The sequence below is a fragment of the Thunnus albacares genome, chromosome 13, assembly GCF_914725855.1.
Source record: "Thunnus albacares chromosome 13, fThuAlb1.1, whole genome shotgun sequence".
Lineage (NCBI taxonomy): Eukaryota > Metazoa > Chordata > Actinopteri > Scombriformes > Scombridae > Thunnus > Thunnus albacares.
The window spans coordinates 27,058,863-27,071,731 of record NC_058118.1 but is presented as its reverse complement, the minus strand read 5'-3'; the positions used below and the strand labels follow the sequence as shown (position 1 = coordinate 27,071,731).

Sequence of the window (12,869 nt, the reverse complement as noted above, 5' to 3'; positions counted from 1 at the left end):
CCAGGCGATGCCATTTAAAATAACAGAAGACTGTATACCAAACAGTGTCAGCTTTGTCATGTCAGTGAGTGAGAAAATCAGTGAGTCAGTGAGTGAGAAAGTTTCTGGGACTTTTTATAATGTTTCTATTGAGGATTTTTTTTTTTCATACAAAGGCCATTAAAGAGAGAAGAGAGGGAACATATCTGTCATTGGTGTGTGTGGTTCTTGTTGAACAGAGGACATGCTGCTATTTAAAACCATTTCTGTTTTAGTCTCTTGATTTGTCACTTCCTGTGTGGAGAATTTTTCCCACAAGTGACCACACCAGACAATCTGTGCCAGACTTTATTTTGGGCAAATATTGAAAAAACATGAGGAAAAACTTCATACATTAGTTACTTTTTTTTACTCGCAGTAGTACAGTAGTACATGAAATAAGGTAGACAGTTAGGATGTTAATTTGAAAATCTTTGGATTTTTTTGTTTTTCCAAAAGCACAAACATCATTCCATTAAGTTGTCACGTCCATTAATCATTGTAATTGGTAGCATGTAATTTAATGCAGTGTGTTTGTTTGTGTGCAAATGACAGGGCTTGTCCAGCGTTGTGTGATAATCCAGAGAGATGAAAATGGCTTCGGGCTGACAGTAAGTGGAGACAACCCTGTGTTTGTGCAGCTGGTCAAGGAAGGTAAGACACACTTACACACACACACACACACACACACACACACACTTGTAGAAGCAACATCTCTGACTCTGTGTCCTGTCTTTTGTATTATAGATGGAGCTGCAATGCGAGCAGGTGTCCAGACAGGAGATAGGATCATTAAGGTGAGCTATATTATTTCCTTCTTATTTCAAGGATCAGTAACTGAACATCTGCATACTCATCTGCAGATGATGAGTATGAATCAGATTCCAGTACTCTCTTAAAAAAAACTGTATGAAGTCAGCTTTTGCTCATGCCCGACTGATACCTAATCTGCTAAATAAGGTTTATAACGGGCTGATACCGATTTAACGGATCAGGGGCGTACTCACAAAACAAGTTAGGCCTAAAACTAACTTCAGGACTCCTACATTTTTTGGTCTAAGAATAATTGATAAAGCATTTTAGAGGACTCCTCACCAAACCTACTCACAAAGTGCAGGTAATGAGCCTCCTTGCATCAGGATTTTGGAAAAATTAAACGATAATGAACTTTGAAGCGTATATAGATGGCAGGTGAGTTAATAAGGATTCAATCAGTGTACCAAAATATTAAATCAATACGATTACACGAGAGACGGCCCTGTGCATTCAGTCACCAGTGAACCAATCACTGTGAAGATAATGATTAAGTTTATTCATGAATCTTGAAGCCACAAGGTCAACCCGCCTCTTCTCTTAGCTTAGGAGTTTTCTCAGTTCCTCATCAAAGTTGTTCTCAGCAGCTTTGTGAATCGATCTTAAGAAGAAACCCTCAGAGAGGAACTTTAAGTGGCATTTAGGAGAACGTGGGAGAGTAAGTATTAAGATGAGATCCTTTGTGAATACAGCCCCTGACTTTTAGGGGTTAAAGCAGCTGATGCAGTAATCAGCTGGGGCAATACCACAGCGTCATATTTATCTGTAAAATAATAAAATATGAAAGTTTAAAAACTAACAGGCAGGAACATTTAACTGCGGAATAACAGAGATCATAATACTGACTCTTATGAAATACCACATTACTCTCAAGTGACACCTACGACAACAAATGAAGTTCTGGCCAGAAAATGATGTCCTAATCTCCTAATATTTTTTTGTTTTCTGACAGGTTAATGGGACCTTAGTTACACATTCAAACCACATAGAGGTCGTAAAGCTGATAAAATGTAAGTAAGCATTTGTTATTTCATCTTCAGTATGCTGCACCACATTTAAATTTCAATTATTTGAAATATAATTGAAATATAATTTGTGTTAAGAATGTAGTGTTACCAAGTTAGTGATCAGGCTGAAGCAAGCTTTATTGGGGTTAATAATCACTCTGTGTGAGGGACAAAGACTGTAGCAAAACATGATGGACATAAAACCTGGATCTGGTTGTATTACTGGTTGTATTGGTTGTATTTCTAGTGACAGTAAATGTGTTTCCATCCAGCTGTTTTCAAGAATATTTTCAATTTGTGAATAAAAAACTGGAGTGGAAACACTGGAAAAGGAAAAAAAAAAGTCAAAATATTGCAAAAATAGGGTTTCTTTTACTTAGAGTTTTCTTGGAGACAGCATCTACTGGCAGTTCGAGGTACTGCAGCCCCTGAACTCAGTCTGGACCAGACACATAAATCATGACATAATATATCAGCGTAATGGTATTACAGTGTTTGGTTTAGCCAGGCAAAATTACTGATTGTTCATTGAATGTGGTCAAATTTCTTTAAACAGAGCTAGGGCTGTAACTCATGATTATTTTCATTACAGACTAATCAGATGATTATTTTCTTCATTAATCAATTAGTTGTTGGGTCTATAAAACTCATTGCAGCTCTGAACAGAGCTCTGTCTCTTCTTGAGGAGGATTCGGTGATCTACACGGCGGCTTAGATGAATTTATTTTTGTGTCAATATTCTTCTTTCTCTTCCAGCTGGATCCTATGTAGCCCTGACAGTGCTGGGCAGGCCTCCTGGGCTTCCTCATATCCCTCTGGAGGAAGAAGAGAAGGAGGAAGGGGGAGAGGTCAGCTCTCTCTCCTCTCTCTCCGTGCCCCACTCACCTGCACTGCCGGGCAGAGAGCAACGCAGCAGCACGTCCTGCGGCCCCCAGGAGCACATCGCCTCCCCTCCGCCTGATGGGGTAAGGAAGAGAAAAAGGCGTGCGTAAAGGATGGAATTAAAGCTACACTTCACCACACAACATTTAGCTCACACTAACAGGTTGAGGCAGTGTGCAGATGAATACAAAACCTCCTGTGTCAAGAATTCCTGATGAGATCTGATGCAAAGTTGTCTCACTGAATATGTAAGACAGGTCATGTGTGAGAAACGAACAATCAACATCTGATTTTGTTGGTAAAATAAACCTAAACTTTCTCAAACCCTCAAAAAATAGTGTCAGAATCCATCACAGTCACATGATTTCAAGAAAATACTGACAGACGTAATAAAGAAAATATTTTGATTCATGTTTTGGACTATTACTCATAATAAAAAAATGTCCCTACAGATCTGACGGAGCTCAGGATTTATGTTTTCCTCTCATGTAATGTTTGTACAAACTGAGCCAGAAGTTGTTTTCAAGTGAAGCCTCTTTATTTTGTTTAGGTAAAACTCTTCTTTACATTCTGGATAGATAATGCAGCCCAAATAATCAACAGGATATCAAGTCTATAAGTTGATACTAGGGGTGTGCCTGAGTACAAATATGTTATACGGCAAAGGAAAAATAGTGGGTTTTTTACGAACATTTATTTCATACAAATATTTTAAAAATTATTTGTTTTCAGGAAGAAAAAACAACAACATGTCAAATAACAGCATGCAGGTCGGTTCCATCACTAGCTCTCTCCTCCGCTCTACTGTTATGTGTATCAGCACGTCTCAATGAGGGCAATCACAAAAACCTCCTGCATGACACACATTTCCTTATTTGGACATCAGTCCCGGAGTTTGGGGTGTTCCCCAGAGATACAGCTGAGCTACTGACACACGCAAAGTGCTTATAAGGGACTCTCCATAACCTGCTGTTCCCCTTCTCCTTTCCACAAAGTTACATTGTAAAAAATAGGAAATGAAAAGTGCAAAGCAAGAATCACTTTTGAAGTTTTTCCCTACACGTCACAGACTGTGGTGTCTCTGTGTTATGGGTGTATAAATAGATAGAGGTCTGTCTGCAATGAGGCGATGAGTAAAGTTTTATCTCAGTAGTCAGCGCAGTCGTCTCTGATCTGGGAGACTCCAGGTTCAAGACCCGGTGTGGGGACCTCCTTCATAAGGTAGTTTATTCATAAACACTTATTTAAACACTTTAATATCCTAAAATTAAAAGTGTAAAAAAACAAAAACAGAATTCTTACACCTATTTCCACTTTTATTTGAATACAAATACATTTGCTGCCTCGACAAATACAAATACTGGGCTCTCTGCACATCCCTAGTTGCTACTAATGAGGCAATCACCCAGCATTACATTACTGCTTTTATAATACAGAAATATAAAAATCCATAATGAATTTCAAACTTAATCATCATTATTAACATATGGACATGTATTTGTTCATTTTTTTTTAGCATTCTTTACAAATTAAATACTGTAAATGAACCAATTTTAAGGTGTAGGAGAGATGTTTCCTTATTTTTAAATGATATCGGACCTGGACTACTGTGCAGGAGCCGTATTCTCAGGTTAATATGTGTTTTTTGTGGAATCTGCTGGATCTCAATGTTGAACCAAAACTTTAATGCTCTGAAATGATGTTATTTGTAGCTGTGATACAGTTCATGATATCATTGGTTTATCTGGCTTGTACAACTCATTCAGCTAATTCTTTTTAATTATCCCCATCATTTCAGTCCATTACTGCCAGATTTTACCAAAACATGCCCCACTGTGTCAACAATTTGTCCTCTTTTTAACACTGAATGTGTCAAACTAGAAACTATAGTTTCATATAATCTGGTATGCCTGTGAATCAATTGTTTCTTGTTAGAATCATCGACAAAACTATTTTTCTTCCTCTTTCAGTTCTAGTACTTGAATTGGGAGCATGTGAATTTAGTATGTGACTCATATACTGTATTTATTTATGATTGACCTCATGTTCCCCTTTTTTCTTTTTCACTTTTAGCATGATCTGTATCACTTCTCTCTGTGAAGACCTAAAACTGTCTTCAAACTTCTGGCGCCTTCAGTCACATTTGTGTGTTACAGGAATGATCACGTGTTGTGTAATGACGTGTTTTTTTAGTGTATCACCAACCATATTAGCTCTGTGCTTCCTCTTTATCTCCTCTTTTAGGATGAGAACAAAGTCACACACAGCCAGAAAGTCGACAGCCTGCAAAAGATGCTAACCAAGGAGCAACAGGAGTTACAGGTGTGTGCATGATACCATGAGATTGTGATATTAATTATTGTATTTTCTTTAAAGTAACAATCTTGGTGGTACCTATGACGATAAACGGTAATTGCAGATGTGTGTGTTTGGACCTCTGTTGCGTTAGCTCCACCTACCCTCTCTAGTGGACCAACCACTGCTGGATGATGGAAAATGCGTCTCTAACTGTGCGCCGCTCGTGATTTTTCCGGGGAATGTCGCCGCCGACACCCAGTTCGTAATACCATAAATGCTAGGGCTTTCATCAGCAGGCCATAGGCTCAATCACCATCATTCGGCCAGAGATAGTGATTTAACAGCATTTATTTAAATGAAAATCTTCGAGATTATTACTTTAACTGTGATTATGAAGGACTCTTGAGTGTGTTGATTGTGGCTTGGCCTCTTTGTGTCAAGGTTTCAATCAGTTATTTATATGCACTTGACCCATGTCCATTCAACAAGAATGTCTTTAAACTTTCCTTTTTCATTTGTGGCTTATTTCTAAAACACCGGACACATTGGGATTTATACGTGTAAAGGCAAAGGAGGAGGATTACAGCAGAACCCCCCGACCTAAACTACTGAAGGAGATCCAGGAAGCAAAGAAGCACATTTCACTGCTGCAGGAGCAGCTCATCAGAGCAGCAGCATTACAGGTGCTGTACAAACACACAAACTGATTTCTAAAGACATGCTCTGTATGTATATTTTAGCGACTACGTATGCTGCTATAGAAAACCATAACGCTCCAAACAGCAGACACTTTGACAGTAAAAAAACAGATGTGAGTAATTAAATGAATTATGGCTGAATTCCCTGAAGCAGTGTCACTGTCACAGCTTACTGAGACACTCGTTAATGAAATCAGTCACTCCTCTGTTTTTCCTATTGTGACAAATCCGCTGTGAAAAGGCTTTCAGATATTTTGGAAGAGGAGGACATTTTCAGAGAGAATGAGAGGGCAGATTGTATCTCCCAGTCACACTCGGTCCCTGAGTGACAACATATCTGCTCTGTTAACCACTTGTGTTCTCCTTTGAGAAAGTTTGTGTTTTAGATTAATTTGGCTGAATACCATTAGTTATCCGACTACGTAGCTGAAGACCTTGTTTCCATACAGCCAGTAACATCTTTACATAAAGCAATAACATGGTGTTCTATCATAGGCAGAACAGACGTCACACTGAGCCTGATTGCATCCTGCTACACAACACGAGACCCACAGAATCTGAACAACAACCTACATTAGCTTCCCAGTTAAAGCCTCCTTCTTATCTTAACTTAAAAACACACGTCTTGTCCTGCAGCTTAGCTTGTTGAACGAGCCACCAAACAAACATTCCCCGGGGAAAAGCACACCGCTAACATCACTTAGCAGGCTAGATAGCTAATTAGCTGCTCATCTGCAGCTCTTTAAACAACATGTAAACATACTTGTCCCTTCACACCCATTAGATGCTGGTTTTGTCATTGCTATTCAGAATCCCTGTTAGCGACACACTCTCTGTCCATTACTTGTAGCTACAGTTTGCAAAATAATGATGATTAATGTGCGAAAGTGTTAGAAATCTAAATTTACTGCTCACTATAGAGTAAACTATTGAGTGTCAGTTTTATAGGGAGTAGTGATTAAGTGATTTTGCTCACATCCATAGTACAATAAAGATAAACTAGAGAAAAAAAAAGATATTTCTTGTGGCATTTTTGCCTTTTAATAGACAGCAGACAGTACAAAGGCAGAGAGATGCAACATGTAGCAAAGGTCTTTGGCTCTATCAGGGAAGTTGCGGTTATGTGGTATGCATCTTAAGCATTCGTCTATCAGGACACCTGTGTTTGTGATTTTTATTGGTGGTGGGAAAATAATTTGGCTCAGGAAATTGCCTCAGCATACTACCTTTGATTTTAGTTTACTGCCAGTAACAGAAGAGTTTGTCACAGTCCCTTTGAAAGATGACACAAGGAGAAATCCTGGCTTGTCAGACACATAAGAGAAGTTGATGTAGCTCAAATATTACTGCAGAACCTCATCCATCCATGCATGTAGGTAGGTTTTTTCTCAACAAAACCATCCACATCCAATCACGGCTGCTCAACGCATACTGTATAACAGCATCTGACGTACAAGAAAGAGCAGGTGCATCGACACCCATCACCGCCCCTCAAAAATGTGTGAACTTGACATCAAAACTTATCCTCTTTCATGTCGTTTAAATGCTGTGACAAGCTGGACGACACTTTTTCTCTGAAGTACGAATTAAGCTTCGACTCGCCTGTCTCTCCCACAGACTTCAGATTAAAACAGGTCACTGCAGACACTTTAGTCTACACGACCTTTGTTAATTGTTACTGATAAGAGAGTGAACAAATGTTTTTCAGGATGGAGCCACAGGGACCAGGAGCGGTGAGACTGAGGAGGGGGACAGTACGTCTCCCCTGAGGGATCAGACAGCGTACTCATGGAACAACAACTCTGTGGGTATAATGACAGATCACAGCATTCGACTGATCAAACAAATAATGAAGAGTTAGTTAGTAATTTTTTAGGTGGAAGCCTAGACAGATGCTCCATTAAAAAAAAACAAAAAACTCAGCTTCAATGCTAACAATATTTTTTTGCTGCTTTTGTGTAAACATTTCATATTGGATTATGTTTCAAGTGTTTTAAAATGAAAAACACGGATTTGCCAAACACTAGGTGCTACTGTTGACCAGGCAGTGTAATTAAAGGACAGGTTCACAATTTTTAAAGTCTGTCTTAAAACAACAGTCAGGTGCCCAAATGAACACTGAAAGAGGTTTTCCTCATTGTAATCATTCCTCTCGTTCATACTGGCTATTAAAAGATCCCCTTCAAATGTGCTGTCAATGCAAGTGATGGGGGACAAAATCCACTGCATTTAGTGCAAAAATGCATTTAAAAGTTTATCTGAAGCTTATATGAGGCTTCAGCAGTCTGAGTTAGTCCCTCTTTCTGTTTCCTCGGACAGTGTTTCCCTGATGAGCTGCAGGTGGAAATATAGTAACAAAAAGAGCGACTCTGGCACTAAAAAGACTGTAACGTTGAAAGATATCTACTTGATTTGACTCAGCTTCAGAAGCTTCAGATTAGCTTCAGATAAACTTATAAATACATTTTTGCACAGAAGGAGGACTGTGGATTTTCTTTCCCATCACTTACATTGTAAGTGCATTATAAAGGGATCTTCTAATGGTCAGTATGAACAAGTGGAATAATTACAGCAAGAAAAACCTGCTTAAATGCTCATTTGGGCACTTGGCTATTGTTTTAAGACAGACTTGAAAAACTGTGAACCCATCCTTTAATAATTTATTGTAGGAACACCTACAGTCTAATGTTAAATAACAGGAAGTCCGTCTGAAAATACTGCTTACACAGACTCCTTTGTAATAACAATCTTTTTATCACAGCTTCTATAAATAGAGATGAAATGGTCCTACGTTCCAATCTCAGGGGGTTTTCCATTATCAGCACCAGACTAAACAACTAATTTGGCTTAAATGCTGTGTTGCTTCATGTGTGTATTAATGGTTACTGTATGTGTGTGTATGTTTCTGTCTGTGTTTGTATTAGATGTGCAGCAGTCCCCTCCCAGACAGTCCTGGCAAAAGAGAGACGCCCTGTCAGAGCCCAAACATCAGCCACAGAGACGGCCTCAACTCCTGCTCGTCGCCTGACACTGAGGACACCCCTGACTCTGTTAGATACGCTCACACACACCCACACACTCTTTTGGTTTTGTAATATCATAACCGTGAAGTCATTTTAAGGACCTTTTCAAGCTGGAACAAAAATTTCAGTGGAATACATGTGGGCGCATATTGGTGACAGCTAATTATCAGTTGCTGAGTACATTATTGACCAACTGACCTTTAGCTGAGCCCTGCACCCTCTAGTTACTGTTGCTATGTCTGTCATGCTTTCCGTTTTGCCTCGGATAACGAGTTTGGCAGCGGTTGAGGTTGTGCAAACTTCTCAAGATCCAAAAAAGAGAAGGACAGAGCTGCAAATATAGCAGATGAACACACTGTTTAATGTATTTCTTACATTCTTTCTCTTGTGTTTTTGAAAGGCAAAAATAAGCCATAAATGTATAGGTCGCACTAAATCCAAAAGCTGGACAGGTTTTCTGTGCCTAGATACGGTTGCTAAGCTGTAGTTTGGACAGTCACTTTTCGGGGGAGGTGGTTTAGCGAATGGTTTGGAAAAATATCTTTTGAGTATATGCCTATGAACACAGCTGCCTATTAATGTGAAACTCTTTTCATATATCAGTGCATTTAACTTTGAATGTACTCTTATTGTATCACTCAGGACTCCAGCGCCCAGTGCATTGTGGGTTGCCCTCCCTACCTCCTCCACCCCCAGATCATTGGAGCAGAAGATGACTACTTTGACTCTCAACAAGAGCAGGTATTTCAAGAAATGTTCCAAAGCTACCGACGGACTATTTGGACAGGAAGCTGATTGGGTGCTACTGTATCATGATCTAAATGAACGCTTGCATTTGAAAGTAAGGAAACACGAAACATTTTGCTATGAATGAACGATGCAGTCACCTCTGGGCTCTGAGGGCTCCATGTTTCATTAAATTTGGACTGCTGATGTAAAGTTTCTCAAACAGTTTGTTGTTAAATTGAAAGTTAAGGAACTAGATTTTTTTTTTTTTGGTTTTTAAATTCATATTGAAATTTGTTGTTCATTTTGATACATCATTATTTTCATAACGCTGCTGATGAATTTGTTGGTTGACTGTCTTTTCACACAGTCTAATGAACTGATCTCTCTGCCTCTCTGTCAGATTAACGGACAGTGCAGCTGTTTCCAGAGTTTAGACTTGCTGAAGTCTCGGCCGGCTCACCTCGCTGTCTTCCTCCATCATGTTGTGTCACAGTTTGACCCAGCGCCTCTGGTAAATATGCAAACACACAAAACTGCAAATATCATATATTTATACTATGTGATAGTACTTAAACAGGGTAAACTTCATTGTTCCAGTGTATCAAACTTGTAAATGACTTAAAGATTAAGACTGTGCTGAATAAGACTTACTGCCTGCGTGGGTTTCCTCCCACAGACCAAAGGCATGCAGACATGCAGGAGAGGTTAATTGGCGACTCTAAATTCTCCCCGTATGAAAATGAGTCTGAATCGTTGTCTGTCTCTATGAGTCAGGCCTGCGGTTGACTGGTGTCAGCTGGGATTGGTTCCAGTCATTTATTTTTGGAAATAAAATATAAAGCAGCTTCAAATGGGAAGGGCAGCATGTCAATACAAAAATGTTGACACGTATGTCATTAATCATTCATTTTTAAGTTCTATCTGTGTACCGTGTAGTGTGCAAATTGTGTCGTTAGTAGTTGGACTGCAGCTAATGATTGTTTTCATGATTATAATAAGATTAAACAATGAATCTCTTTACTATATTTCCATACAGCCTGATGTCTTCACATATCATATGAAAGATGTCATGTATATGACAAAGAAACGCATCAAATTCTAACATTTTAGAAGCTGCAGTCAGCAAACATTTGGCATTTTTGCTTAAAAAAATTACTAAATTAATTAATCAATTATAGGTGCTGATTAATTAGTTAATGGGTAAATCTAAAAATGGTCCTGAGCTTGTTTTGGAGAACAGCCCTTGACAAGATGTCATTAATAACTATTTTAATATAAATGTAAGTGGGCCAGTGATCGAGCCTTGTGGAACACCCCCACTGATGTGAAAAAAGTGTGATTTTCTGATGAGATGATATATTGTTCATGTGTCTGTCTCCTTCCGTCTGTTAGCTGTGTTATCTCTACGCCGACATGCACAAGCAAACCAGCTCCAAAGAAAGCCGACGCTTCTTCATCGAGTTCCACTCGCTCTTCATGGATCGGGCAGCAGTAAGTTGTTCTCTTGCTTTTGCTTCTTCAGTCAGTTTTTTTTTTTTTCTCTTAGACCACATATTTGTTTTCTTGAATTGTTCTTATCTCTGTTGACGTAATTCTCGTTCTGTCTCTGGTTCTCTTTTACAGAATCTGAAAGTACCAGTGCCAGAGACGATTGCTGCTGAACTGGGTAAAGGATAAAAAAGAGAGTAAAATGCATCTCAGATTTCTTCAGTGGCTTGACTTGAAATGCCAAAAAATTCTCATATTTAAAAAAATACTCCACAGATTTAGCATTAAACTCCTATAATATAGTCTTGACATCTGATTGACACCATAGCAAAAACATTTTATGCATGCAGCAGAACCAGAGATATTGTCTTTTTTTCCCGTGCATTACTCTTCCTTGGTAAAACCTGGCGTCTGTATCGCCCGCAATGCAACCTGACAGTTCGCTTGGAGATCGGGAGACTCTTGACGGACAACTACGACCTGCAAGGAGAGAGACGAAGACAGTCGAAGGCTAGTTTTTGAGCTTGAGTCTAGTTGTACTGTAACACAAAGTAAAGGAAGAACAAAACACAACAGTCACTGGTAAATGAGTAAAACTCTCACAAGCAAAGAGAAAAATTCTTTCACCTCTTTTTAGTTTAGATAAATTGTGACTGAAACAAAACAAAACATTTGCAAATGTTAAAACAATGAGACCCAAACTAAGCCGCAGCAAACCTCCCTCCAACATAGGATATACTCATTTTGAATATTAACGCAAACATGATTTATCATATTTTGAAAACTACATTTAAGGATCCTACGGTATAATTTACTGTCCACTTCCTTTATCACAGTTCTACAAACAGAATTTCCCCTGTGGGTTTGTCGCCCGGCAACTCTAATCATCAGCACATCCGTTCAAAGAAATATCAGATTCAGACGACTTTATTTATCCCAGAAGGACAATTGAGTTCTGCAGCTTAACCAGTATACACACAAAAGAAAAACTCACAGGCAAGCAGCAACATGTCGGAGATGACAGATCATCACATGGGTACAAAGAACATGAGCTGCACTTCGGGTCGCCCCGTATACGCAGGCTTACAAGAGGAACCAGACAAAAAGCAGACAAAACAAAAATAATTCACACAGGTTTAAAGAATGAAGCATTCAGCAACACTCTGACACCCTCAGGTCTCCCAGTAAAAGCAGGCTTACGCAAGGACCCAGGTGAGAAGCAAACAAGGATAAAAACATCTGTTATAGTAATTAATATCAGATGTTAAAGAGAACACAGCTCAATGCCAGTGAAGTAAAAACACAACAAACATCATTTTTGACAATCATTTCTGACTAAAATGTGTCAGTTGTTACATTTATTTTTAATTAAAACTCATTTGTCAGCGTCAGCGAACCCACAGTCACAGTGTGGTCTGTAAGATAACGTATCGGCTCGCACGGTGTTCACTCCTCTCCTCGCAGGTCGTACTTGTCTGTCGAGAGCCTCCGGTCAGAGATGCGGGTGTGTTATGCTCGTAATGTAGCCTTGAGCAGGGATGAGGAGATGAGGGCTATAGAGGTCTGGTAACCTCACTTTTTCTCTAACTCCACATCCCCAGATCATTTTAATTTTCAAACTTGTAGTCTTCAGACATCACGTCACCCAGCAGCTCAATTCTTTTACTCCTTTAATAATGCATTATGTTTTTTTTTGTGTCTTCTTATTTTGTGCAAAATAAATAAACTGGCGATGATGTTTATAAGGTCACCAAAAAAGATTAAGAATCTTTAAATTTTTAATCCAGTGGCATGTGAGATACGGTCAAAAGCTTTTTAAATAGCCAGTAAGTGAACCTTGAGTTTAGAATGAATTTTACTTAAAATTAGGACTCTGACCAGTAGTCAGAAAGCCACAAAGATCAACTGTTTTT

The 12,869-nt window shown here is 39.0% G+C and overlaps 1 protein-coding gene across 2 annotated transcripts in view; it reads left to right on the top strand.

Moving 5' to 3' along the window:
* LOC122995088 (rho guanine nucleotide exchange factor 12-like) overlaps nucleotides 1-12,869 on the top strand; it is a 44,645-nt gene that overhangs the window by 15,768 nt on the left and 16,008 nt on the right. For both annotated transcript variants that reach the window (XM_044370084.1, XM_044370083.1), the window contains 12 exons: nucleotides 574-672; nucleotides 766-815; nucleotides 1,784-1,841; nucleotides 2,595-2,803; nucleotides 4,965-5,042; nucleotides 5,585-5,701; nucleotides 7,425-7,520; nucleotides 8,641-8,766; nucleotides 9,382-9,480; nucleotides 9,869-9,979; nucleotides 10,861-10,959; nucleotides 11,092-11,134. In XM_044370084.1, the coding sequence (XP_044226019.1) occupies nucleotides 574-672; nucleotides 766-815; nucleotides 1,784-1,841; nucleotides 2,595-2,803; nucleotides 4,965-5,042; nucleotides 5,585-5,701; nucleotides 7,425-7,520; nucleotides 8,641-8,766; nucleotides 9,382-9,480; nucleotides 9,869-9,979; nucleotides 10,861-10,959; nucleotides 11,092-11,134 (1,185 nt within the window). The remainder of the gene's footprint in view (nucleotides 1-573; nucleotides 673-765; nucleotides 816-1,783; nucleotides 1,842-2,594; nucleotides 2,804-4,964; nucleotides 5,043-5,584; nucleotides 5,702-7,424; nucleotides 7,521-8,640; nucleotides 8,767-9,381; nucleotides 9,481-9,868; nucleotides 9,980-10,860; nucleotides 10,960-11,091; nucleotides 11,135-12,869) is intronic.